The 22,873-nt window shown below is 44.8% G+C and overlaps 1 protein-coding gene and 1 long non-coding RNA gene across 3 annotated transcripts in view; one reads left to right on the forward strand and one right to left on the reverse strand.

Moving 5' to 3' along the window:
• The window catches only part of LOC133547892 (calmodulin-regulated spectrin-associated protein 1-B-like), an 81,764-nt gene that overhangs the window by 38,487 nt on the left and 20,404 nt on the right, over positions 1-22,873 (forward strand). Inside the window, exons 3-12 of one of the 2 annotated variants that reach the window (XM_061893374.1) lie at positions 1,283-1,545; positions 3,182-3,343; positions 10,875-10,955; positions 11,129-11,161; positions 15,594-15,735; positions 15,874-16,013; positions 21,673-21,769; positions 21,850-21,967; positions 22,030-22,115; positions 22,181-22,265. In XM_061893374.1, the coding sequence (XP_061749358.1) occupies positions 1,283-1,545; positions 3,182-3,343; positions 10,875-10,955; positions 11,129-11,161; positions 15,594-15,735; positions 15,874-16,013; positions 21,673-21,769; positions 21,850-21,967; positions 22,030-22,115; positions 22,181-22,265 (1,207 nt within the window). The remainder of the gene's footprint in view (positions 1-1,282; positions 1,546-3,181; positions 3,344-10,874; positions 10,956-11,128; positions 11,162-15,593; positions 15,736-15,873; positions 16,014-21,672; positions 21,770-21,849; positions 21,968-22,029; positions 22,116-22,180; positions 22,266-22,873) is intronic. The other variant, XM_061893375.1, reaches the window with a different exon arrangement.
• LOC133547893 (uncharacterized) lies at positions 8,128-10,418 on the reverse strand. The gene is made up of 3 exons (XR_009805662.1): positions 9,661-10,418; positions 9,403-9,574; positions 8,128-9,315 (listed from the first exon to the last, which is right to left on the reverse strand). It is a non-coding gene; the product is annotated as an uncharacterized LOC133547893 (long non-coding RNA).

Genomic DNA, 22,873 nt, shown 5'->3' on the forward strand with positions numbered 1-22,873 from the left:
TTGTATAACAGTTTTAGAACATTTCTCAACGAGCGATTGCAAGGAATTTAGGGATTTTACCATCTACGGTCCGTAAAATCATCAAAAGGTTAAAAGAATCTTAAGAAATCACTGCATGTAAGCGATGATATTACTGACTTTTGATCCCTCAGGCGGTACTGCATCAAAAACCGACATCAGTGTGTAAAGGAAATCACCACATGGGCTCGGGAACACTTCATAACAGAAAACCACTGTCAGTAACTACAGTTGGTTGCTACATCTGTAAGTGCAAGTTAAAACTCTGCTATGCTAAGCAAAACCCATTTATCAACAACATCAAGGCTTCGCTGGGCCCGAGCTCATCTAAGATGGACTGATGCAAAGTGGAAAAGTGTTCTGTGGTCTGACGAGTCCACATTTCAAATTATATTTGGAAACTGTGGACATGGTATCCTCCGAAACAAAGAGGAAAATAACCATCCGGATTGTTAAAGGCGTGAAGTTCAAAAGCCAGCATCTGTGATGGTATGGTGGTGTATTAGTGCCCAAGGCATGGGTAACTTACACATCTGTGAAGGCACCATTAATGCTGAATGGTCCATACAGGGTTTGGAACAACATATGTTGTCATCCAAGCAACATTATCATGGACGCCCTTGCTTATTTCAGCAAGACAATGCCAAGCCACGTGTTACAACAGCATGGTTTCGTAGTAAAAGAGTGCGGGTACATTCCTGGCCCGCCTGCAGTCCAGACCTGTCTCCCATCGAAAATGTGTGGCGCATTATGAAGCGTAAAAAAAAAGACAGCGGAGACCCCGGACTGTTGAACGACTAAAGCTCTACATAAAACAAGAATGAGAAAGAATTCCACTTTCAAAGCTTCAACAATTAGTTTCTTCAGTTCCCAAACGTTTATTGAGTGTTGTTAAAAGAAAAGGTGATGTAACACAGTGGTAAACATGCCTTTTCCCAACTACTTTGGCACGTGTTGCAGCCATGAAATTCTAAATTAATTATTATTTGCAAAAACGAATAAAGTTTATGAGTTTGAACATCAAATATGTTGTCTTTGTAGTGCATTCAACTGAATATGGGTTGAAAAGGATTTGCAAATCATTGTATCCCGTTTATATTTACATCTAACATAATTTCCCAACGTGGTTTGTATGAATATATATATATATATATATATATATTACACACACAGCTCGGGCAAATCTTTTTAAACCAATGTGGCCCCCGAGTCAAAAAGTTTGGGGACTCCTGATCTAAACCTTGCATCTGTTTGGTGGTTACAGACCATATACCAGAGGACTTGAGGGATCCCTTCTACACAGACCAGTACGACCAGGAACACATCAAGCCACCTGTGATCCGCCTGCTGCTATCCTGCGAGCTTTACTGCCGTGTCTGCGCCCTCATCCTGAAGACAGAGCAGGCAGCGTCTCTTAAGTCGCATCACTCTGTCATCCAATCTCTGGACAGGAAGGGCATTTATGTTGTGGACAGCGATGAGCAGGCTGTCACAGACGAGGACCTGGCTTGCTTACCCATCAAGATGGTGAGTTTGAAGGATATTTTGGCAACATGGGAGTAAGCAGTTATATGTGTGGGATTTCACAGCAATGTGTTCAAAAATAATTGCTGACCTTGAGGCCGTCCCCCTCCCACGTGGATGGCAAACAATCAATATGGCTCCTGTTTCTTTACCTTTGGCATCGCAGATGTGAGCATTTGCTAAAGGTTTGGTGGCAAAAATGCAAGTTAAATGTAAAAAAATAGCTGAATGTGATGGAGTGACTCCATGCACTCTTAAGAAAAAATACTTTTCTCGAAATTTAAAAAATAAATAAATAAATAAAAGTTGAGTTTTTAAGCTATCTGGTCAACCAAACTTCCTTTCAAGCCACGACAGACAATGTTGCATTTATTTGTGCATCTGATAATAATAGGTCGACAATATATTTGAGTTTTTACAATCACAATGTTTAGTCATTATTCCTAAACATTTTGCAAATTTAAATAGATAATTTTATACAATAAAATACTAGCCCTTGGGCTATGTTCTTTAAATTGTATGTTTACAGAATTAAATGCCTTCTAAAGCATCTTAAAAATGGTAAAATCTCAACTTCAGGGTGCGGTGTCCCCTGAATACAGCAGATATTTAAAAATTCCTCTATTATTACTTTCGACCTCACTAGAATCCCTGTGAAGAAAACTGCAAATATACGTACAGATACAATACAGAAAGTAAATAAGTCATAAATATACTTTGGCAGTGTATTTTAAGTTCATACATACATTAAAAAAGTGTTCACTGTGAACTCGGACTTAACAGCTGAAACATTTTTGCTGCGTTATTGTTTCAACAATCAATCAATCAAAGTTGACTTATATAGCCCTTATTCACACATGTCTCAAAGGGCTGCACACAACCACAACGACTCAGATCTTACATCAAGCCAAGAAAAAACTAAACCCAATGGGAACAAAGAGAAACCTTGGACGAGGGCGCAGATGTGGGGATTTATTCTGCATGTTTAATAGACTTCTTGCCTGTCTGGCTCTATTTTATCCACCATGTGCTTGAGTCCGAGCACATGGTGTGCAGGCGTGACGTCACGTTCAACCCAACAATAGTGTTTTGTTTTATGGACGACAGACAACGTGTTTGTGCTCTCAGCTCGAATGACCATCAACCACCAGCTCAGTTTATTTCGCCTTCCACATCCGTTACCATGGAAACCAGCTGTGCTGTTGAGTTGGCCTGTCACTTTGTGCTCGCAAGCCAAGGATGTGAGTCTGCTTTTCCTGCTTGTGGCCTGATGCAATAATCTACTGATCTACACAAAGCTTGGTGACGGGATGGAAAGTTCTGTGCAGGACAGCACTTGTTTTATGTCTGCTATGGAGCCGCTCCCACTTTGCTGACTACACAGCATTTTTAAAGAAACTGAGCCATTCCTGCAACGGTCCCTCCGCGCCTTATTGGGGCAACATGTGAGAATCAGCCATCTGCTTGATTTCACTGTGGCTGGGTCTGCACACAACATGACAACACTGCTCGTTTATCGAACGTTTTCAGTAACCCAGAATTAATATCCGTTCATCATCTCTCTCTCTCTCTCTCTCTCTCTCTTTCTCTTTCTCTTTCTCTTTCTCTTTCTCTCTCTCTCTTTCTCTCTCTCATGCAGAGTGCTCATGTGCCCATGATTGATTCTCTGATGATGGCTTACACAGTGGAGATGATCAGCATTGAGAAAGTGGTGGCCTCTGTGGAGCGCTTCTCCACCTTCAATCCCTCCAAAGAACTTCCCTTCGACATGGAGGACGCCATGGTTTTCTGGATAAACAAGGTATGAAGAACAAACCCCTTATGCTGACACATGTACCGTATTTTTCGACCATAGGGCGCACGGGATTATAAGGCGCACTGTCGATGAGCGGGTCTCGTCAGGTCTATTTTCTTATAAAATGGAGCACCTGATTATAAGGCGCATTAAAGGAGTCATTTTAGTTTATTTTTTTTCTAAAAGTGAAAGACTTCCTTGTGGTCCACATAACATGTGATGGTGGTTCTTTGGTCAAAATGTTGCATTGATGATGTTTTACAGCTCATCTTCAAGTCACTTTCTGACAGTCGCTTCAGGGTTGTAATGACATTCAGACTTTACTTCAATCAATAACGGAGCATTGATTGAAAGGCCTACTGAAACCCACTACTACCCACCACGCAGTCTGATAGTTTATATATCAATGATGAAATGTTAACATTGCAACACATGCCAATACGGCCTTTTTAGTTTACTAAATTACAATTTTAAATTTCCCGGGAGTTTAGTCTTCGAAACGTCGTGTAATGATGACGTGTACGCAAGACGTCACAGGTTTTTAGGAATACTTCCTGTGCGCACACACAGCTAAATGTCATCTGCTTTAACGGCATAATTATACAGTTTTTTTGGACATCTGTGTTGCTGAATCTTTTGCAATTTGTTCAATTAATATTGGGGAAGTCACAGTAGAAAGATGAAGTTGGGAAGCTGTAGCCTTTAGCCACACAAGCACACGGTGATTCCCTGTTTAAAATTCACTGAGTTGAAACTTTACCATGGATCACAGCGGACATGGATCCCGACCACTTGTCAACCAGCAGATTTTGGTGAGAAAATTGTGATTAGAAAGTCGCCACTTACCGTATATCGGCTGAGCTTGCGCCTCCCGTACAGCTGCCGTCGACTTCCCCGAGACACCGCGCGTCAACACCCGGCCGTGGACATACACTTCCGACTATCAGGTACTGTTAAACTCACTAAAACACTAGCAACACAATAGAAAGATAAGGGATTTCCAGGAATAATCCTAGTAAATGTCTCTAAAAACATATGAATCCATCTCAATGCAATCGCGTTTTTTTTTTTTTTTTTATATAGTTTTTTTTTTCCTAGTCCGTCGCTATCAATATCCTCAAACACGAATCTTTCATCCTTGCTCAAATTAATGGGGAAATTGTCGTTTTCTCAGTCCGAATAGCTGTTTTTGTTGGTGGCTCCCATTAAAATCAATGTGAATATATGAGGAGCCATCAACATGTGACGTCATCTTCTGCGACTTCCGGGAGAGGCAGGGCTTTTCTCCAGTTGCGAACTTTATCGTAGATATTCTCTACTAAATCCTTTCAGCAAAAATATGGCAATATCACGAAATGATCAAGTATGACACATAGAATGGACCTGCTATCCCTGTTTGAATAAGAAAATCTCATTTCAGTAGGCCTTTAAATAGTAAGAATACAGATCAGCAGGTACCAGAAGGTAAGAAAAGTTGCTTTTGCATAATATTGCAAAATCAAAACGCCAGATAATCCATCCATCCATCCATCCATCTTCTTCCGCTTATCCGAGGTCGGGTCGCGGGATCCAACTTCTTCCGCTTATCCGAGGTCGGGTCGCGGGGGCAGTAGCCTAAGCAGGGAAGCCCAGACTTCCCTCTCCCCAGCCACTTTGTCCAGCTCCTCCCGGGGGATCCCGAGGCGTTGCCTGGCCAGCCGGGAGTGATAGTCTTCCCAACGTGTCCTGGGTCTTCCCCGTGGCCTCCTAATGGTCGGACGTGCCCGAAACACCTCCCTAGGGAGCCGTTCGGGTGGCATCCTGACCAGATGATCGAACCACCTCATCTGGCTCCTCTCAATGTGGACGAGCAGCGGCTTTACTTTGAGCTCCTCCCGGATGGCAGAGCTTCTCACCCTATCTCTAAGGGAGAGCACCGCCACCCGGCGGAGGAAACTCATTTCGGCTGCTTGTACCCGTGATCTTGTCCTTTCGGTCATGACCATAGGTGTGGATGGGAATGTAGATTGACCGGTAAATTGAGAGCTTTGCCTTCTGGCTCAGCTCCTTCTTCACCACAACGAAACGATACAGCGTCAGCATTACTGAAGACGCCGCACCGATCCGCCTGTCGATATCACGGTCCACTCTTCCCTCACTCGTGAACAAGACTCCGAGGTACTTGAATTCCTCCACTTGGGGCAAGATCTCCTCCCCAACTTGGAGATGGCACTCCACCCTTTTCCGGGCGAGAACCATGGACTCGGACTTAGAGGTGCTGATTCTCATCTCAGTCGCTTCACACTCAGCTCCAGTAAGAGCTGAAGATCTTGGCCAGATGAAGCCATCAGGACCACATCATCTGCAAATAGCAGAGCCCTTATCCTGCAGCCACCAAACCAGATACTCTCAACGCCCTGACTGCGCCTAGAAATTCTGTCCATAAAAGTTATGAACAGAATCGGTGAAAAAGGGCAGCCTTGGCGGAGTCCAACCATCACTGGAAACGGGTCCAACTTACTGCCGGCAATGCGGACCAAGCTCTGACACTGATTATACAGGGAGTGGACCACCACAGTAAGACAGTCTTTTACCCGATACTCTCTGAGCACTCCCTACAGGACTTCCCGGGATACACGGTCGAATGCCTTCTCCAATTCCACAAAGCACATGTAGACTGGTAGGGCAAACTCCCATGCACCCTCAATGACCCTGCCGAGAGTATATAACTGGTCCACAGTTCCACGACCAGGACGAAAACCACACTGTTCCTCCTGAATCCGAGGATCGACTATCCGGCGTACCCTCCTATCCAGTACACCTGAATTGACCTTACCGGGAAGGCTGAGGAGTGTGATACCACGATAGTTGGAACACACCCTCCGGTTCCCCTTCTTAAAGAGAGGAACCAGCACCCCGGTCTGCCAATCCAGATGTACCGCCCCCGATGTCCACGCGATGCTGCAGAGTCTTGTCAACCAAGACACCCCCACGGCGTCCAGAGCCTTAAGGAACTCCGGGCTTATCTCATCTACCCCCGGGGCCTTTCCACAGAGGAGCTTTTTAACTACCTCGGCAACATCAGCCCCAGAAATAGGAGAGCCCACGACATATTCCCCAGGCACTGTTTCCTCATAGGAAGACGTGCTGGTAGGATGGAGGAGGTCTTCGAAGTATTCCTTCTCACCGATCCACAACATCCGCAGTCGAGGTCAGCACAACACCATCCCCACCATACACGGTGTTGACATTGCACTGCTTCCCTTTCCTGAGGTGGTGGATCCGAAAGTCGTTTTCCATGGCTTCCCCAAACTCCTCCCATGTCCGAGTTTTTGCCTCCGCGACCGCTGAAGCCGCACACCGCTTGGCCTGTCGGTACCTGTCTGCTGCTTCCGGAGTCCTATGAGCCAAAAGAGTCCGATAGGTCTCTTTCTTCAGCTTGACGGAATCCCTCACTGCTGATGTCTACCAGCGGTTTCTAGGATTTTGCCACGACAGGCACCAACCATCTTGCGGCCACAGCTCCAATCGTAAATCCGATGACACAACTACAAATTCGATCATGGAACTGCGGCCTAGGGTGTCCTGGTGCCAAGTGCACATATGGACACCCTTTTGTTTGCACATGATGTTTGTTATGGACAATCTGTGACGAGCACAAAAGTCCAATAACAAAACACCACTCTGGTTCAGATCCGGGCGGCCATTCTTCCCAATCACGCCTCTCCAGGTTTCACTGTCGTTGCCAACATGAGCGTTGAAGTCCCTCAGTAGAATGAGGGAATTACCCGGAGGAGCACTCTCAAGTACTCCCTCGAGTGAATCCATAAAGGGTGGGTACTCTGAGCTGCTGTTTAATGCGTAAGAGCAAACAACAGTCAGGACCCGTCCCCCCACCCAAAGGCGTAGGGAAGCTACCCTCTCGTTCACCGGCTTGAACTCCAACGTGCAGGCTTTGAGCCGGGGGGGCAACAAGAATTTCCACCCTAGCCCGTCGCCTCTCACTTCTGGCAACGCTTGAGTAGAAGAGAGTCCAGCCCCTCTCAAGATAACTGGTTCCAGAGCCCTTGCTGTGCGTTAAAATGAGTCCGACTATTTCTAGCCGGAAGTTCTCCACCTCACGCACTGGCTCAGGCTCCTTCCCCCCCAGTGAGGTGACGTTCCACGTCCCAAGAGCTAGCTTATGTAGCCAAGGATCGGACCGCCAGGTGCCCTGCCTTCAGCTGCCGCCCAGCTCACACTGCACCCGACCTCTATGGCCCCTGCTATGGGTGGTGAGCCTATTGGAAGGGGAACCCACGTTGCCTCTTCGGGTTGAGCCCGGCCGGGCCCCATGGGGACAGGCCCGGCCACCAGGCGCTCGCCATGGTGCCCCACCTCCGGACCTGGCTCCAGAGGGGGGCCCTGGTGACCCGCGTCTGGGCGAGGGAAATCTGAGTCCTTTTTTTGTGGAAGGTCTTCGAGCTGCTCTTTTTCTGATCCCTCACCCAGGACTAGTTTGCCTTGGGAGACCCCACCAGAGGGCATAGAAGCCCCCGGACAACATAGCTCCTAGGATCATTGGGACACGCAAACTCCTCTACCAAGTTAAAGTGGCAGCTCAGAGAGGTCTTACCTTAGTCACATACCATTATAATACTCCAAAATTGAAGCACAGTACAATCCATCAAGTGATGTGGCTTCATAGCTTACCAAAGTCCTACTAAAACATTTTGATAGATTTTTGAGTGCCGTTCTCAATAAAACATATAAAATGTTTGTGCTGTTTACTGGAGTCATATTGCAGTCTACACATAACTCTTATATCAGAATCAGAGTCAGACACACTTTATTAATCCCCGAGCGGAAATTAAAATTTTCAGCACAATCCCATTCAAGATCAGACAAACATTACAGGGAGACAGAACAGGATCGCTGACGGGTCTGCCAACTTCCGGCGCCCCTTACAAAAAAGGTGAGATACAGGTAAACAAGTAGGGGGGAATGGGAGAAAAAAATAAAAGATTAAAATAAAATAACATTTAAAATAATCGGTCTAAACCTGGGCCCCTAGAGAGGGGGTCCAGACTGAGGCCAAGGGAAAAAAACAACTCATAGCCATAGTACACATCCCTCTTACATGTGTGTAAGAGGGAAACCTCAAACTTTAAAAAAACACAAAGGACATGATAGACATTAAAGTAGCGGAGTTGATGCAACCAGCCACTTCTACATACAGCTATGAATAAAAAGTAAAATAAAAATATACACTGTGGTGGCCTCTGCGGTGTTCCACGCCGTCATCTGCTGGGGTGTAGAGAGCATGGCCAGAGACAGGAGCAGACGCAACAAAGCAACCAAGAGAGCCGACTCCACTCTCGATCGCCAACCAACTCTTGGCCAGTGTCCAGTCCGCATGGATGAGTAGGATACGTCCAAGAAGACTGAGGTGTCCGATACCTGCTCATTCAGCCAAGACACTGAATTTTGTCCGTCCCGGCGCTCATTGCCAGCTCTGCAGCCCTGTCTCTTTATCAGCGTTTCCTCCAGTCTCTCCAAACTGACTCTGGTGTGGCAGAGACACAGCAGCTGGTCTCCATGGCCAAAAGGCTCCCGGGAGGCAGATCCAGAAGTCTACAAAAAAGCACCGCAGCGGTCACAAAAGTGCCACCCCTTGTCACACAGTCCTAAAGGGTCCCGAACCAAAAGACAAAAAAATATATATATATATATATACCGTATTTCCTTGAATTGCCGCAGGGCACATAGTATGGGCCTGTCCTGAATTACTGCCGGGTCAAACTCTCTTCGCAAAATAATTAGCGCATGCTTAGTATTACCTCGTGACGTCTAGGGTTGGGTATTGTTTGAATTCAAACGATTCTGATTCTTTGTTTCGATTCCGATTCCTGATGATTCTCGATTCCGATTCTTCTTGTACCATGCCGGGATCAATGTGTTTGCCAGGTAGTCCCCTGGAAGGTGGTATGTATTTTGGGTTGAGAGTTTTCACCATATCCCTGCAAACATAAACAAACATGTAATGTTGTTGTTACTGTTTAGCCCAGTATCAATTAGCTTAGGTCTAACGTTATTGCTTAACTAACCTAAATGTTGTAGATTCCACCTCTGAAAAGGGATGCAGTCTTTTGACTATGTGTGCAGTGACCTCTCTGTGGCACTCTTCCGTCTGTGGCACCGACATCTTCACCATTGCTGCTACGGTGAACGGAGTATGCTGAGCACATCGCGGAGCCTGGCTAGCAGGTTGTAAATTGTCTATGAAAAAATATGCGGGCTAATTTGTTAGCTGCCTCAACGTTGGCGCTAAACTCTATTTATTGCATATATATTGTTTTACTTACCGGATTTGGACTGCAGTGCAGTCACGGAGGTGCCAGGCTGGGCGTCGGAGCCGGAGCCAGAGGAAGAGGCAGAGGAGGACGTTCAGCGCAGCGGGTCGAAGACGGGACACGCATTTATTTGTACTCCATGAACTCGGAGGTGCTTTATCATGTTCGACGTGCACCCTCCTAAGCACGAAACAGTCCCTTCGCACGTGTTACATTTCGCCGATATTTCATTTTTTTTAGTAAAAATAAAGCCACACTTTCGACCGCCGACGCCCGCTATCCATGCTTGACTGACTTGCTCGGCTACATAGGCTTGGCTTTGCTAACACTTCCGGCGGTGGGCGCTTCTTCGTTGGTGTTCTGCGGCTTCTTCTTTCGGTCGGCGGGCTTATTCTTTTTTTCCAGTCGGCGGACTGGGTATCAAAACTAGGAATCGAAATTTAAACTTTTGAACGATTCCGGGAGAATCGGAACGTTAGTCCCGGTTCCAATCGATACTTGATACCCAACCCTAGTGACGTCACGAGTGACACTTCCCCTGTCATCATTTTCAAAATGGAGGAGGCTGATTTCAATACCGGTAATTTGAAATCGCATAAAGGGAAGAAGATTAAGAGATATTCTGTAGGATTTACGGTCCAAGCTTACATCCCACTCAAATTTTTACTGCATACCTTTGGTAAAAGCCGGAGTGAGAAGTGGTTTTAAAATAGTTAGCGCATGCTTGCTTTTACCGCATGCCTTTGGTAAGCACGGGAGTGAGAAGAGGTTTTAAATTAATTAGCGCCCCGGCGGCAATTCAAGGAAATACAGTATATATATATATATATATATATAATAACACATGAAAACAAGAGGGGCGCACAAAAGGATGAAATAAGAGCACAAAGCTCCTGCCAACAGCAGCCACTAAAGCGGCACAATCTTGGGAAAAAATAAATAAATTAAATAAAAATATATATTTATATATTTTTTGTGACTGCCATCATATAGCAGTCTACATGTATCTCTTATGTGTGACTTCCATCTACTGGTCACACTTATCATTTTACCATTTACCAAATAAAATAGCTTCGAGTCGGTAAGCACAACTAAAATTATTCCTTACATTAGGCACACCGGGTTATAAGGCGCACTGTCGAGTTTTGACAAAATAAAAGGATTTTAAGTGCACCTTATTGTCCGAAAAATACGTTACTCAAGTTTGTTTTTTATAATGTCTTCAGGTAAACACAAAGATTAGAGAAATCACTGAAAAGGAGCACAAAGTCAAGCACCACCTTCTAGAATCTCCGAGCCACCAAAAGGTAAACGGTCTTCTAACAAGGATTGTGTTTGTTTCTCCTTAACTACCTGACCCTTCTGTGTTTCTATTTGAAAATGGATGCAGATCCTGTCCTTCTGTCACTGACCTTTGACCTATTAATCTCTGTTCCCCGTCTATTCCTCCTTGCTTCTCTTATCCCTGCTAACTGGATAGTCTCCCTCCAAATGGTATTGGAAGCTAGTCCCTGTAAGTTGGAAGCCAGTCGCCCCCCTACATCCTCTCCCCTCCCTGCACGCATTGTCAGTGTTGATGTGCGCGCACCTGTGCTGCTTGTAGCCCAAGAGGAGAAACCTGACTGAGCCTTATTCTATCTTTCAAACATACAATTCTCCTCAAAGTTTATTCTGAGCTTTGTAACATGCTTTATGGCATTCGGTTATATCAACAATGTGTGCTGTCTCATTTCAAGCTGAAGTAAACTTGACGTTCTTGTTTTTGTTCTTGCATCTTATAGAATCTCATTAAACCCATTGCAGAAACATCACAATTTCTATGCAGTGCTTCTATGTCTTGGGCACCCCCCTCACTGACCTCATTTGTCACGCTTCCCAATTTCACTCTTTACCGTGCATATCCCTGCTAGAGATCAGCCTAATCACTAATGCATAACTGATGGGAATCATGACATGTTGTGTTGTGTATTAGGCCATGTCTTGAAATGGTGTTGTGCTGAATAGATTCAACTACACGGTTGCCAAGCTATGATTTAAGCCACCATTTGGAAGTAAAAACGTTATTTCCGTCAGTACAAGTCCCACTTTGTTGCATCTTCTCATCCCATCAGGCTGGAGTCGTTTTGTTTCTTGGTAGAATTAGTTTAAAAGTGAAGATGGAAACTGTTTTAATGGACGGACTCTCTTCTTCTGCAGTTAAATCAGGGCTGGGCACACTTTTTCTGCAGGCAAACTACTTTTCCATTGACCAAGTGGAGGGGATCATTCATATACGTATATCATTTATATGTATTTATTTATGAAAGAGACATTTTTGTTAACAAGTTAAAGGTGTTTAATGATAATACAAGCATGTTTAACATTCCCTTATTTCATGAAGACAAGAATATAAGTTGGTATTATTATGATGACTTGCATTGATTGGAATCAGACAGTAGTGATGATTATGTCCACATTTTCAAATGGAGGCGAAAAAAAGTCCTCTTTTCTGTCCATACCACATGAAAGTGTCCAGCTTCCATACCCCTTTTTATACACTTTACAAGAAATACATTTGCGGCAAACTCCGTAGCTTGCTAACTTGTGCACGCTAGCTTTCTGAGACTCTTATTTAGTTAGCGCAGGCAGGATGGCGCAGCGCTTTTATTGTGAAGATAGGAACTGTGCAGTCAGTCTTTAGAGTTTTGACGGCAGGTACGGCGCAAGAGTCTGTTGAAATAAAAAGTGTTTCTCGCCTTCCTGTCGGTCATTTTTTTCTTAATAATGATCTTGCAGCATCCAGTGTCATCTCACAAGACCCTTGGGTGCTGTGAATGTCAATCAAGTGACAAAAGTGACGTCTTGGTGAAGATTGATGTTAGCTCATTATTAGGTCAATTTTTTTTTAATGCCTGGCTGGCGGTCGACTTACACACCCTCCTCCATCTACCGCTAGCTCGCCATCCATGTATTGGGCACCTCTGAGTAAAGACTAAGATCTGACTTGCTGGAACTAATTTTTTCTTGTGGAAAAATGTTATATTTTTGCCTTGAATGCTCACCCTGAGTGTCTTTGTGTATTTCAAAAGATGGCATAAAGTGTTCATCGCGATAGTTAGAAGCCAAGTCGATCTATTATACTATACCAGGCATTGTCCAAAGTGCGGCCAGCAGCTTGTTTTTATTGGCCTGTGACACATTCTAAGGAGAAAATAAAAACATTCCGGACTAGAACATTACACACAAAAAATAGAATATGCAATTTTTGGAGAAATTGTGTCTGAATGCTGAAATGCGCAAGCTGAACATAAATGCTAATAGTTAGAATACATCAAGTACCAAGTCATATGACTAGGAAGAGTATGTATGTAAAATTAGCTAAAAAGTTAGAGTGCTAACAGTTAGCATGTATCAAGTGCCTTGCTAAGTTATGACTCTGTGGTGCTTGGCTAAAAAAATTGGCTACAAAGTTACCATGATAATATTATAATACTCGAATAGCAAAGTTAGCAGTAAGGGTGCACAAAAAACTGATTCTCATGCAAATCATGATTCCAATTCATAGCAATTCTAAATAGAATCATAATTTAAAAAAATCTATTTAAGAAAAAAATATATACATTTTTCGGGTGGTGTGGAGTTTGCATGTTCTCTTCGTGACTGCGTGGATTCCCTCCGGTTACTCTGGCTTCCTCCCACCTCCAAAGACATGCACCTGGGGATAGGCCCCTCCCACCTCCAAAGACATGCACCTTGGGATAGGTTGATTGGCAACACTAAAATGTCCCTAGTGTGTGAATGTTGTCTATCTGTGTTGGTCCTGTGATGAGGTGGCGACTTGTCCAGGGTGTACCCCATCTCCCGCCCGAGTGCAGCTGGGATAGGCTACAGCACCCCCCACGACCCTCTAGTGCATGGGTGTCAAACTCTGGCCCGCCGTGTATTTTCATTTGGCCCTTGAGGCAATATCAAATTAACATTAGAGCTGGCCTGCCGGTATTATACAGCGGCGGTGTCACACGAAAATCACAGGGGGTAACCATTCTTCCAAATTTCTCCCGATTCCCACCTGGACAACAATATTGGGGGCGTGCCTTAAAGGCACTGCCTCAAGCGTCCTCTAAAACCTTTCGTCACGGCCGTTTTTCCTATGTAGAAACAGCGTGCCGGCCTAGTCACATGATATATGTGGCTTTTACACACCCACACGCTAATGCAATGCAAGCTTGGTCAACAGCCATACAGGTCACACTGAGGGTGGCCGTATAAACAACTTTAAGACTGTTACAAATATGCGCCACACTGTGAACCAACACTGAACGAGAATGACAAGCAAATTTCGAGAGAACGTCCGCACTGTAACACAACATAAACACAACAGAACAAATACACAGAACCCCTTGCAGTACTACCTCTTCCTGGACGCTACAAGATAAACATTTATTATTACCCTGTGGGAAAAGTTTATTTTGATATTTACCTGAGAAGGCTGCAAATAGAAAAGAGGCATTCAATATCTATTTAAATTTGATTTGATATGCCATTTCTATTTTAAAATTATTAGTATTATTTGAAACTCGATTTTGCATGTCACTATAAAGTTATATAAGTCTCGCTTGTTCAATATTCAATGCAAAACTTGTGTGGGTCCCTATTAAAAGGTTAATTTGTTAAACCTTGGCCCGCGGCTTTGTTCAGTTTAAAATTTTGGCCCACTCTGTATTTGAGTTTGACACCCCTGCTCTAGAGGGACAAGCAGTAGAAATGAATGGATGGTTGGAATTTTTTTAAATATATTTTTGGGCGATCTCCATGCAACCAGAAAAAGGTTTTCTAACCTACAGCCTATTTTGTAAAAGTTTTATTATAATTGTCATACAAAATAATACATTGCAAGAATTGGTTTGAATTGAAAATTGTCCTGAATCAATTCTGAATTTAATTCTGACCCCAGGCATCGGAATCATATCGACTCGTTAGGTTCCCAAAGATTCACATTGAGTTAGCAGGCTAACAGTTGACATGTGTCAAGTAGTACCAAGTCATATGACTCTGGGATGTTCACCTGCTCAAAAAAGTTAGCATATGAATGTTAGCAAGTGTCCAGTACTCATTTAGAAAAGTCTTTAGGTATTTTGCTGCATAATCGGCTAAAAAAATGTGCATGCTAATGTTAGTAATGCTGCTTGAGGCTAAGCCAATCTGTGGCCACAATACTGAACTGCGTGATCTGATTATTTTGGTCTCCATTTTAATCTTAAAAATGCTTAATTTACGACAAAATGATGTATAATGTTTTGTTACCGTTAACACAAAGCTAAAAAATAGATGTTGTTCAAATAGTTTAGCATACAGTATATTGTATTGGTTTTAGTATGTTTAATATACAAAATGTATCAAATTGGCCCCTCCATCCTTCAGTTTTTATTTGTTCGAAAAAGTTTGCACATCCTTGTACTCTACCTATGAAATCTGATTTTCCATATTCTCAGTTTCCATCTACTGTTCTGGTTGGTCTCACCTAATTCTGCTGGACTGCATCACTATCCACCCTCTCACACAGCCTTGAGGATGACTGACCATCCGCTCTTTATTCACTGCTCTAACACCTCCATCTCACTATCAGTAACCTGCTCTTCAGGGTTCTCCCTAACTTAACTCTACTAGTTCTTCAGCTACTAGCTCCATCTTGGAGACATAAATGAACTTGAATTCCAGTCCTAATGGATAAAAGCAATACTTGAATAGTTTGCTGTGAATTTCCTAGGGAGAACCTTGAATGGAACATGTAGTTCCATAAACAACTCAAGTGAAACATTCTTGGGTTATCCGTGCTTTGACTAGGTCATGATTTGCACTTTTTGGCTCCAGTTATTGTTTTTCGGATGTTTTGTTTCCGTTATTAGTTTTGTGTTTTGTTCCTTTAAGAAGATGATTTGATGTGATTTTCTTGGTCTTGCGGTCAGGTACGATATCGTCGGGAGCATGCCTCTGGGCGCCATTTACCCTTCTTTCCACTGCTGGAAGATTTGATGAGAGATGTTTGCGACGGAGCTGCGTTGCTCTCAGTTGTCCACTACTACTGCCCAGATCTCATGAAGCTGGAGGGTAAAGCCGTGCATGAATATAAACACACACATATACCTTTCTATTCCATGACTTTTGTTGTCCTGCTAATTGACAATTACTCCCAACACAGTCATTGAGTCGAGTCCTCATCTGATTTGCTCTCTTCCTTGGGTTCAGATATTTGCCTGAAGGAAGTTCCCTCTATTGCTGATAGGCTGTACAACATCCAGCTGCTCAGAGAGTTTGCAAACGAGTATCTGAATAAAAGTTTCTATCTGACAACAGAGGACATACTCTACTCCCCTCTCGTGCTCAAGGTACAATGACTCCTTTCTGGTTTCAATATTCAGGGTTTTTGAATTTATAGCAAAATGTATTTCGATACTTCTGTAAATAAAGGAGACCCCAAAAAATTATAATTATTGGCTTTATTTAAACAAAAAATCATAGGGTACATGAAACATATGTTTAATATTGTAATTTAGTCCTTAAATAAAATAGTGCACATACTGCACCACTTGTCTTTTAGTAGTAAGTAAACAAACAAAGACTCCTTATTAGTCTGCTGACGTATGCACTAACATATTGTGTCATTTATCATTCTATTATTTTGTCATCATTATGAGGTACAAACTGTAAAAAAGCATTATTAATCTACTAGTTCATTTATTGTTTATATCTGCTTATTTTCTGTTTTAACATGCTCTATCTACACTTCTGTTAAACTGAAATCATTTATTCTTCTCTTCTTTGATACTTGACATTAGTTAAGCCCTAAATCACATTTAGTGATTTAGGGCTATATAAGTAAACATTGATTGATTGATTGATTTAGGTATCTATCCAATACCAAGTAGTTACAGGATCATCCATCCATCATGTTCCGCTTATCCGAGGTCGGGTCGCGGGGGCAACAGCCTAAGCAGGGAAACCCAGACTTCCCTCTCCCCAGCCACTTCGTCTAGCTCTTCCCGGGGGATCCCGAGGCGTTCCCAGGCCAGCCGGGAGACATAGTCTTCCCAACGTGTCCTGGGTCTTCCCCGTGGCCTCCTACCGGTTGGACGTGCCCTAAACACCTCCCTAGGGAGGCGTTCGGGTGGCATCCTGACCAGATGCCCGAACCACCTCATCTGGCTCCTCTCGATGTGAAGGAGCAGCGGCTTTACTTTGAGTCCCTCCCGGATGGCAGAGCTTCTCACCCTATCTCTAAGGGAGAGCCCCGCCACACGGCGGAGGAAACTCATTTCGGCCGCTTGTACCCGTGATCTTATCCTTTCGGTCATGACCCAAAGCTCATGACCATAGGTGAGGATGGGAATGTAGATCGACCGGTAAATTGAGAGCTTTGCCTTCCGGCTCAGCTCCTTCTTCACCACAACGGATCGGTACAACGTCCGCATTACTGAAGACGCCGCACCGATCCGCCTGTCGATCTCACGATCCACTCTTCCCTCACTCGTGAACAAGACTCCTAGGTACTTGAACTCCTCCACTTGGGGCAGGGTCTCCTCCCCAACCCGGAGATGGCACTCCACCCTTTTCCGGGCGAGAACCATGGACTCGGACTTGGAGGTGCTGATTCTCATTCCGGTCGCTTCACACTCGGCTGCGAACCGATCCAGCGAGAGCTGAAGATCCCGGTCAGATGAAGCCATCAGGACCACATCATCTGCAAAAAGCAGAGACTTAATCCTGCGGTTACCAAACCGGAACCCCTCAACGCCTTGACTGCGCCTAGAAATTCTGTCCATAAAAGTTATGAACAGAATCGGTGACAAAGGACAGCCTTGGCGGAGTCCAACCCTCACTGGAAATGTGTTCGACTTACTGCCGGCAATGCGGACCAAGCTCTGGCACTGATCGTACAGGGAACGGACCGCCACAATAAGACAGTCCGATACCCCATACTCTCTGAGCACTCCCCACAGGACTTCCCGAGGGACACGGTCGAATGCCTTCTCCAAGTCCACAAAGCACATGTAGACTGGTTGGGCAAACTCCCATGCACCCTCAAGAACCCTGCCGAGAGTATAGAACTGGTCCACAGTTCCACGACCAGGACGAAAACCACACTGTTCCTCCTGAATCCGAGGTTCGACTATCCGACGTAGCCTCCTCTCCAGTACACCTGAATAAACCTTACCGGGAAGGCTGAGGAGTGTGATCCCACGATAGTTGGAACACACCCTCCGGTCCCCCTTCTTAAAGAGAGGAACCACCACCCCGGTCTGCCAATCCAGAGGTACCGCCCCCGATGTCCACACGATGCTGCAAAGTCTTGTCAACCAAGACAGCATCCAGAGCCTTAAGGAACTCCGGGCGGATCTCGTCCACCCCTGGGGCCTTGCCACCGAGGAGCTTTTTAACTACCTCAGCGACCTCAGCCCCAGAAATAAGAGAGTCCACCACAGATTCCCCAGGCACTGCTTCCTCATAGGAAGACGTGTTGGTGGGATTGAGGGGGTCTTCGAAGTATTCCTTCCACCTATCCACAACATCCGCAGTCGAGGTCAGCAGAACACCATCCGCACCATACACGGTGTTGATAGTGCACTCCTTCCCCTTCCTGAGGCGGCGGACGGTGGTCCAGAATCGCTTCGAAACCGTCCGGAAGTCGTTTTCCATGGCTTCCCCGAACTCTTCCCATGTCCGAGTTTTTGCCTCCGCGACCGCTGAAGCTGCACACCGCTTGGCCTGTCGGTACCTGTCCACTGCCTCCGGAGTCCTATGAGCCAAAAGGACCCGATAGGAGTCCTTCTTCAGCTTGACGGCATCCCTCACCGCTGGTGTCCACCAAGGGGTTTTAGGATTGCCGCCCCGACAAGCACCAACTACCTTGCGGCCACAGCTCCGATCTGCCGCCTCGACAATAGAGGTGCGGAACATGGTCCACTCGGACTCAATGTCCAGCACCTCCGTCGTGACATGTTCAAAGTTCTTCCGGAGGTGGGAATTGAAACTTTGTCTGACTGGAGACTCTGCCAGACGTTCCCAGCAGACCCTCACAATGCGTTTGGGCCTCCCAGGTCTGTCCGGCATCCTCCCCCACCATCGCAGCCAACTCACCACCAGGTGGTGATCGGTAGAAAGCTCCGCCCCTCTCTTCACCCGAGTGTCCAAAACATGAGGCCGCAAATCCGATGACACACCTACAAAGTCGATCATGGAACTGCGGCCTAGGGTGTCCTGGTGCCAAGTGCACATATGGACACCTTTATGTTTGAACATGGTGTTTGTTATGGACAAACTGTGACGAGCACAAAAGTCCAATAACAAAACACCACTCGGGTTCAGATCCGGGCGGCCATTCTTCCCAATCACGCCTCTCCAGGTTTCACTGTCGTTGCCAACGTGAGCGTTGAAGTCTCCCAGCAGGACAAGGGAATCACCCGGGGGAGCACTTTCCAGTACTCCCTCGAGTGTTCCCAAAAAGGGTGGGTACTCTGAACTGCTGTTTGGTGCATAAGCACAAACAACAGTCAGGACCCGTCCCCCCACCCGAAGGCGGAGGGAGGCTACCCTTTCGTCCACCGGGTTGAACTCCAACGTACAGGCTTTGAGCCGGGGGGAAACAAGAATCGCCACCCCAGCCCGTCGCCTCTCACTACCGGCAACGCCAGAGTGGAAGAGGGTCCAATCCCTCTCGAAAGAAGTGGTTCCAGAGCCCTTGCTGTGCGTCGAAGTGAGTCCGACTATATCCAGCCGGAATTTCTCGACTTCGCGCACTAGCTCAGGCTCTTTCCCCCCCAGTGACGTGACGTTCCACGTCCCAAGAGCTAGCTTCTGTAGCCGAGGATCGTACCGCCAAGTGCCCTGCCTTCGGCTGTCGCCCAGCTCACAATGCACCCGACCTCTATGGCCCCTGCTATGGGTGGTGAGCCCATTGGAGGGGTGACCCACATTGCCTCTTTGGGCTGTGCCCGGCCGGGCCCCATGGGAACAGGCCCGGCCACCAGGCGCTCGCCATCGTGCCCCACCTCCGGGCCTGGCTCTAGAGGGGGGCCCCGGTGACCCGCGTCCGGGCGAGGGAAATCAGGGTCCATGATTTTTCTTCTTCATAAAGGTCTTCGAGCTGCTCTTTGTCTGATCCCTCACCTAGAACCAGTTTGCCTTGGGAGACCCTTTATGCCCCCGGACAACATAGCTCCTAGGATCATTGGGACACGCAAACTCCTCTACCACGATAAGGTTGCAGCTCAGAGAGGATCATACATTGGTTATATCAGTTACAGGATCATACATTGGTTATATCCAAAGTACCCATGTGTCCAGGAACATATTTACTGAGTTTATAAACATATTATGATTTCAAAAAGAAAAAAGATTTTGCGACGATCAAAAATATCGATGTAATCATAGTAGTATCGACTAGATACGCTATTGTACTTTGTATCATTACAGTGGATGTCAGGTGTAGATCCACACATGGCATTTGTTTACAGTCAGGAGTGCTATGTTTAGTTAGCGGTGACGCAGGTGAGCTTTTGTATCCTCCTAGGGTGTGTAGTGAAGCATGTTTAGCTATTCCTCGACCTGCAGCGATAATGATACTTGAAACAATTCACTATTTGTCGCCATGGGGCCCAGGATTAGAGATTTAGATTTGCTAGTTAGCCGCTAACTAGCAAGTCATGTCTTAAAGCACCTCTTCCCGAGGGTGTTTCAGATTTATAACTTCACCTTTATCTTTAGTTTTTAAGCCAAAATGCTCCATTCTCCCTTTTCTGTCCACACACTGTCTGCTAGTAAGTACTCTGTGTGCGCTGCCGAACATGCTTCTCTGCTCGTAAAACCAACAATGTCATGACGACGCGTCAGTGAGCATTCAATGGAGCACATATAAACGACATCAGACGTGCACACTGTGGCCACACCAGGATCATACCTGTCCCAAAAACTGACTTAATAACAAGTTAAATGTTTTATTGTAATAATCAAATGACAGCAGTCATTTTCAAGACATATGTTTCTAATACAAGTGATTTGGCCCACTTCAATGAATTTAACAAATACAATATTGTTTGTCATAAGCTGTGTGCTTTAGTGTTTTATGTCGAAGTGGGGGCCCAGCTTTGGAAATAATGTGTACCCCTTTCAGAGATCACATTCACAGTCGTGTTTAAAAGTTGACATACACTTGAAAAGAACATAATGGCAACACTGTCCTGAGTTTTCAAGAATTTCTACAACTTTTATTTTTTTGTGATAGCGTGATTGGAGCACTTCCTTGTTGGTCACAGAAAACATTCATGAAGTTTAGTTCTTTTATGAATTTATTATGTGTCTACTGAAAATGTGAGAAAATCTGCTGGGTCAAAAGTATACATACAGCAATGTTAATATTTGCTTACATGTCCTTTGGCAAGTTTCACTGCAATAAGGTGCTTTTGGTAGCCATCCACAAGCTTCTGCTTGAATTTTTTACCTCTCCTCTTGACAAAATTGGTGCAGTTCAACTAAATGTGTTGATTTTCTGCCATGGACTTGTTTCATATTTTTCTTACAGTGTACGGAAAAATATATAACAATAGATAATTGTGTAATGAAACAATTTAAAATGTATATACAATTCACATTACAAGTGGCCCTCTGAGGGAGGTGTGAGTTTGACACACCTGCCATAGAAGGACGAATGATGAAGCGCTGTAACAGTGGTCATGAGATCTCTTCAAACTGACACTAACTCTTATAAGTGTGTGGAGGAGGACATAGTTGTGTTGCATTTTTTTGTGTGGTGTTGTTTCCTTATTTGTGATTATTCCAAGCTGGATATTAGATCCATCTCATGTCTTTTTTTATGTGTTGCAGTGGTACTTGAAGTAAATGTGACAGCGTGTCATAATTAGGACGTTCAGCTGGATAGCCGTAGTATTTGTCCAGAATCTTAACGTTCCTCTTCGAAACTGCTACCAAAAAATACCGATACTCTGTATACATCCCTATGTATCAGTAATATTCTGGGTATTCTCTTTGCAGCACAATGTGATGGTCTTCATCGCTGAACTCTTCTGGTGGTTTGAGACAGTCAAGCCAGAATTTGTCCTTCCCAGAGATCTACAAGAGTCAAAAGACGGTTTGCTCAAATGCTGCATAGAAAAATGCTTCCTGTTTGTACGCAGCCAACCATTTATTTTATAATATTTATCCCAATAGCTCGAGCCATCGCTCAGCCTAAGGCTTCTCGTCCATCAGTGCCCATTTCCAACGCCACCAAACGCAGCTTCCTGACCAGCCCTAGTGAAAACCAGAGCAGCCCTGAAATCTGTCACAGGTACGCTATATCATTCCTCATTTGTTAAATTATATAAAGTAATCGCAATTTGTTGTTTTTAGTAGAGGCGGCCCGTCGTTCAGTCCTTCCCACCCACTTTTGCCTTTGCGTCAGAGGCAACAAAAGCATCAAGGAGATGATAGTGCTGGTAAAATCTCATCACATCTACATCCTCTTTATATTACATTTAAGATGAATATTGTTGCTTTCAAGGTCTAAGGAACCGCTCCAACTCCTTGACACAGATGGACAGGCAGGCCCGAGGTTCTGTTGTCGCTTGGCCCGACAAAAGACAGCGGTAAATGTCAAGCATTATACAAAACCAAAAGCAGTGAAGTTGTCACGTTGTGTAAATGGTAAATAAAAAGAGAATATAATGATTTGCAAAACCTTTTCAACTTATATTCAATTGAATAGACTGCAATGACAATATATTTAATGTTCCAACTGAGAAACTGCAGCAACACATTGCAAAAATTTGTCACGGGGCATTTTTACCACTGTTACATGGGCTTTCCTTTTAACAACACTCAGTAAAGGTTTGGGAACTGAGGATACACATTTTTGAAGTGTAATTATTTCCCATTCTTGCTTGATGTACAGCTTAAGTTGTTCAACAGTCTCCCTTCTGCTATTTTAGCCTTCATATTGCACCACACATTTTCAATGGAAGACAGGTCTGGACTACAGGCAGGCCAGTTTATTACCCACACTCTTTTACTACGAAGCCTGGCTGTTGTAACACGTGGCTCGTCATTGTCTTGCTGAAATAAGCAGGGGCGTCCATGATAACAACATATGTTGCTCCAAAACCTGTAAGTATCTTTCAGCATTAATGGTGCTTTCACAGATGTGTACGTTACCCATGCCTTGGGCTCTAATACACCCCCATACCATCACAGATGC

This window comes from Nerophis ophidion, unplaced genomic scaffold (genome assembly GCF_033978795.1).
Source record: "Nerophis ophidion isolate RoL-2023_Sa unplaced genomic scaffold, RoL_Noph_v1.0 HiC_scaffold_245, whole genome shotgun sequence".
Taxonomy (NCBI): Eukaryota; Metazoa; Chordata; class Actinopteri; order Syngnathiformes; family Syngnathidae; genus Nerophis; species Nerophis ophidion.